Source organism: Ciona intestinalis, unplaced genomic scaffold (genome assembly GCF_000224145.3).
Source record: "Ciona intestinalis unplaced genomic scaffold, KH HT000171.2, whole genome shotgun sequence".
Lineage (NCBI taxonomy): Eukaryota > Metazoa > Chordata > Ascidiacea > Phlebobranchia > Cionidae > Ciona > Ciona intestinalis.
Genome location: NW_004190493.2, coordinates 200,234 through 204,446, shown reverse-complemented (window position 1 = coordinate 204,446; position 4,213 = coordinate 200,234). Strand labels below are relative to the sequence as shown.

At 32.3% G+C, this 4,213-nt stretch overlaps 1 protein-coding gene across 2 annotated transcripts in view; it reads right to left on the bottom strand.

The window, feature by feature from the left end:
- Nucleotides 1-238: 238 nt before the first annotated feature.
- Nucleotides 239-4,213, bottom strand: part of LOC104266695 (GATOR complex protein DEPDC5-like) — an 8,893-nt gene continuing 4,918 nt past the window's right edge. Inside the window, exons 9-16 of one of the 2 annotated variants that reach the window (XM_018816266.2) lie at nt 3,622-3,769; nt 3,092-3,210; nt 2,761-2,918; nt 2,280-2,381; nt 2,061-2,204; nt 1,474-1,793; nt 793-923; nt 239-405 (exon numbers count right to left, since the gene is read on the bottom strand). In XM_018816266.2, coding sequence (XP_018671811.1) covers nt 254-405; nt 793-923; nt 1,474-1,793; nt 2,061-2,204; nt 2,280-2,381; nt 2,761-2,918; nt 3,092-3,210; nt 3,622-3,769 — 1,274 coding nt within the window. In that variant the 3' untranslated portion in view covers nt 239-253. The remainder of the gene's footprint in view (nt 406-792; nt 924-1,473; nt 1,794-2,060; nt 2,205-2,279; nt 2,382-2,760; nt 2,919-3,091; nt 3,211-3,621; nt 3,770-4,213) is intronic. The other variant, XM_026839206.1, reaches the window with a different exon arrangement.

The following is a 4,213-nucleotide window of genomic DNA, read 5'->3' as shown; positions in this document are numbered from 1 at the left end:
AGTTTAAAAGATCAACGTCTAGTTACGACATCATAATATTTAGTTACAGGATTCTTACAAACAAACTCAAAGGGCAAATGAGTTTTTATAGCTCAGCTATTTTAGATGTAGCTGGTAACCTTGAAACATTTAAACATGCTTTGAGAAAAAAGACCAAGCTTTGTGCAAATATTCTACTAAAATAATAATTTACATTTAAAATTACTTTCAACAGATCATGGTATTCAAAAAATCAATCCGACCAATGAAAAAGCTACAGTGAGCACATGCAATATGAGTGAATGACAAAATAAAGAAAAAACAAATAACAACCAGTGTTTGTCTGAGACGTCCACTGCAAATCCCCAGCAATCCCCCACATCCAACTAAAACCATAACTTGATATTGGTTTGTTCAATCTCATTCCTGTGTTCATTCAATTTATGTGAAATTATTCCAGCAAACAAAAATTTAACCCACACATATGAAATTAAATGAAAAATATTTCTAATGAAAAAAAGCTGTGTGAGATACATTCGTGCGAAGTATATTCGTGCGTTGTTTAGATGAATTTTCCAAGCAAAAAACATTCATGTAACATTGTTTAAAGAAAAACAAACAAAAATGTGTTGGTAAAACTGATTGTGGAAGTAAATTCCATATTTTTTTGGCATGTTTATCACACATATACTGAATAGAATAACAAAAAACACTTTTTCAACATAAACAAAAGATTTCCGATAAAAAACAAACTAAAAATAAACAAACCATTTAAGATAAAAAACAAATAACACATTCTGCAACCCCCCATACCTTTATGCAATGAAGAATTTTGCAGCAAAGTATCCAAGTTGTCGTTACTTGATAAACTTGGATTGGAACTCGCAAGGGAGCTGCTCAACGAAACACCGTCTGTTCCACCTAACGCATGTTGGGTGCTGAAACTTGAAGAATGAATTTTATGAAACTAAGTCTGACACTACATGTATTGCTGTTGCCATGCATGTTATACTTAAAGAGTCAAAATACAACTTAATCTGACACATTCATATTTCACATAATTCATTTGCTTAAATTTTTAAAGACATGAACATTCAACTAAATCCTCACTATTAAAATGTGTTAAAAAACTTAACGTTTTATAAATAAATCCTAAAAACAAAATGCACTACTTTGATTACTAATATTTATATTACTATGCCACAGATTGCTTAAATTTTACGCATTCTAACTGAGCTTCATATACTATAGTAGGGTGGGGGGAGATGGGACGCCTTTAGCACATAATATCCAAATTTCCTGACCGTGTTTTAAACAATTAACAACGGTCTATGAGAGTCATGAGGACATAGTTTCATATTTCTTTGAATGTTCTTTGTTTACTACTAAATGGGACGAGAAAATAGAGGTAAAAAGTGTCCCATCTTCCCCCACCCTACTATATTAAAATATTTAAAGTGGTAATTACTTTATCGAACACAACCCACCACCCACCTAGCTTTATATGAAACAGGGGATTCTAAACTTGCACATGAAGCATTGATCACGGTCTCATTTTCATAACTTTCTGATATTTCTCTACTTCGTGATTGTTTCTCCCGTGATTGTAGATGATGCAACACGAGTGCTTCACCTTGCGGACCACGTGGATAAGTGTGAACCCATCTTCGTCTATTAGCCGTTAACCTTGCGTACATATGCGATGGTTTGAAAGGATTGAACAAAGCTCGGCTGTTACCACCAACAACATGTTGCTTCGATAAATGACCATGGCCTGCATGCGCACTGCCAACCAATAAACAAGCTTCAATCTTCTGTGAAAATAGAACATAAAATTTAACACCAAGCAAACTTTCATTTTGAACCTACAAGTAACAAGAAAAATTGTTTTACAGTTTTCCTTTTGCATTGCTGACAATTGCAAAACAAAACTGACAACTAGTTTTATATTTTGTGCAAAACAGTATCCGGTTACAATTTGCACACTGGCAAACCCTAGTTTAATAAAGTTGCAAATAATACAATTCATATTATCACAAATTTCATAACTTTTCACAGACAAACAGAAAACAGTAACCAACCTCATTATTTGGTCTGTATCGATCATTTGAACCAAGTGAACTCGCTGCAGCTTGGTTGTTTAATAAATGATGTTGTTTAGTGATTGGAATGTGGACGGGACGAGTTAACGGGCGAGATGGGATATCATCTTCAGATGTTGTATTCTGCATTAATTATTAAGCAAGTCATATGCAAAAATAATAAATTTGGATCAGAAGAATTAGACCACAAATAGGTACCTCCATGTTAAATAAATCTTCACTCTTAAATTTGTTATGTTTGAAAACGATTGATTCGTTTCCATTTCTCCTTTTCACCAAAGGTTGTTGATATTTAAACACCTGGAAATTGTTCAAAATCAAATTAACTGTATTATACATCTTGGCAATAAACTTTTAAAACAACTTAAAATGCAATATATACTTTGTTTGGGCCATTTCTTATGGTTTATAAAATAGTACTCTGTTACACAATAAATGCACATATGTACATGTCAGCTGTCATGGGTTGTAGTATTAAAAAACAGGAAGTAAAATGTCAATATATGTTGATTGGTGAATCTGAAAGCTGTACAAATCAAGCTACAACCTATGTACTCTTACTATTCAGGTAAAGGTTTGATTCATCTGTTATTCCATTATAGCACTTATATAACTCCACTTATGTCTCAATTCATTAGAAATAAAAAAAAAATTAAATAGTTAAGTTGTCAAAGTCAACCTGGTTGTCAAAGTCATCATAATTAATATGTTGAAGAGATGGAAGTTGTGTATCTTTGTTTGTAACATTATTTACAGGTAATGTTGGAACTTGTGACTTTTCCTTCACCTCCATGATTGGGTGACGAATACGTGGAATGTAAGTGATATTTGTGGTTCCTGTGATATCATAAATTAACATTAATATTTTTAATTTATTCAATTGGATTTTTACAGTTTGTTCAAATAAGATTTCTATAATTACGTCACTTTTTTAAATATGTTGCATAACAAATTAGAAATTACATTCAAGTGCCATGAACTGATAAAAACATTTAAAGTAAAATAACAACCTTCATCAGGAAAAGGGTTGGAAGTGTAGAAACTGTGGTTTATCCAGTGTGGGATGTTGAAGTCAGACGAATTAGAGGTGGGGAAATTCTCCCTTTTTGGAAACGAAAAACTTTTTTTTCTGTAAATAATAGAAAGTGTCAATTAGTCAATTAGAGAATGCAAACAAGATGAACATTTCCTTATTTAAAACAAGAATATTTACATTTCTTTTATTTAATGTTATATTTGCTAGCCATAATTAGGTTTTAAGTTTTAGAAAATCTTTACCAGTAACTAACAGCAAAAACAAAAAGCAGAAAGTACAATAACATTTATGTATTTAATAAAAACAAAGTTGTATAACTTCAATATGTGTTTTCTGGTGTTTTTTTTAATGCCTTAAAAAAATCCTTAATACATATCAAGTTACTACTATATAAATCATTACAAATTATATACATTCTGAATGAATAAATATATAAAATATTCTTAAAATATATGTAATGCATTGGGAATATAAAAAGTATTAAAAACATAAAAAAACACAAACTGTTGTTGGTCGTAGTGAAACTTGAACAATGGTACTGCATGTAGGGGTTGTTGACCAAGACAAATTAAATCGCTTCCAATCCCATTATCTATCATTCGTTCCTTGGTGAGAACGGTGAGTTTACGATCCACGTCAAACACTCCAACACCTAATGTATATAAGATATATATTAGGGATGTGCTAAGGTCGTAAAAGCTCGGGTTCGCCGAGCGCCGAGCTTCAACGAAAAGCTCGGCAGCCCGAGCCCGAGCACCTATGACGTCATCAAGGAGAAAGGCGTACGAGAATACGTTCCTATTCAGTCGAAAAGCGTCGCTAATCAAAATAATACAGAACACGTGGTTTGCGGTTAAAGAAACGTCTCGTTTCGTAATTCCCAGTGTTGCAAAATGTAAAATTCATACAAAAAATATTTAATTAAAAATTATTTATAACTGTTGCAGCAGTTTTTTATCAGATCAGAATTGTAGAAATACCCCTTTATCACTGATTATGTCACCGTCCGGATCGTCGAAAAACGCTCGTATTTTTGTAACAGAAAGAAATCCTATTAATACTAAATCAACTTTTTTACGTCCGGCGCATCGGTTAC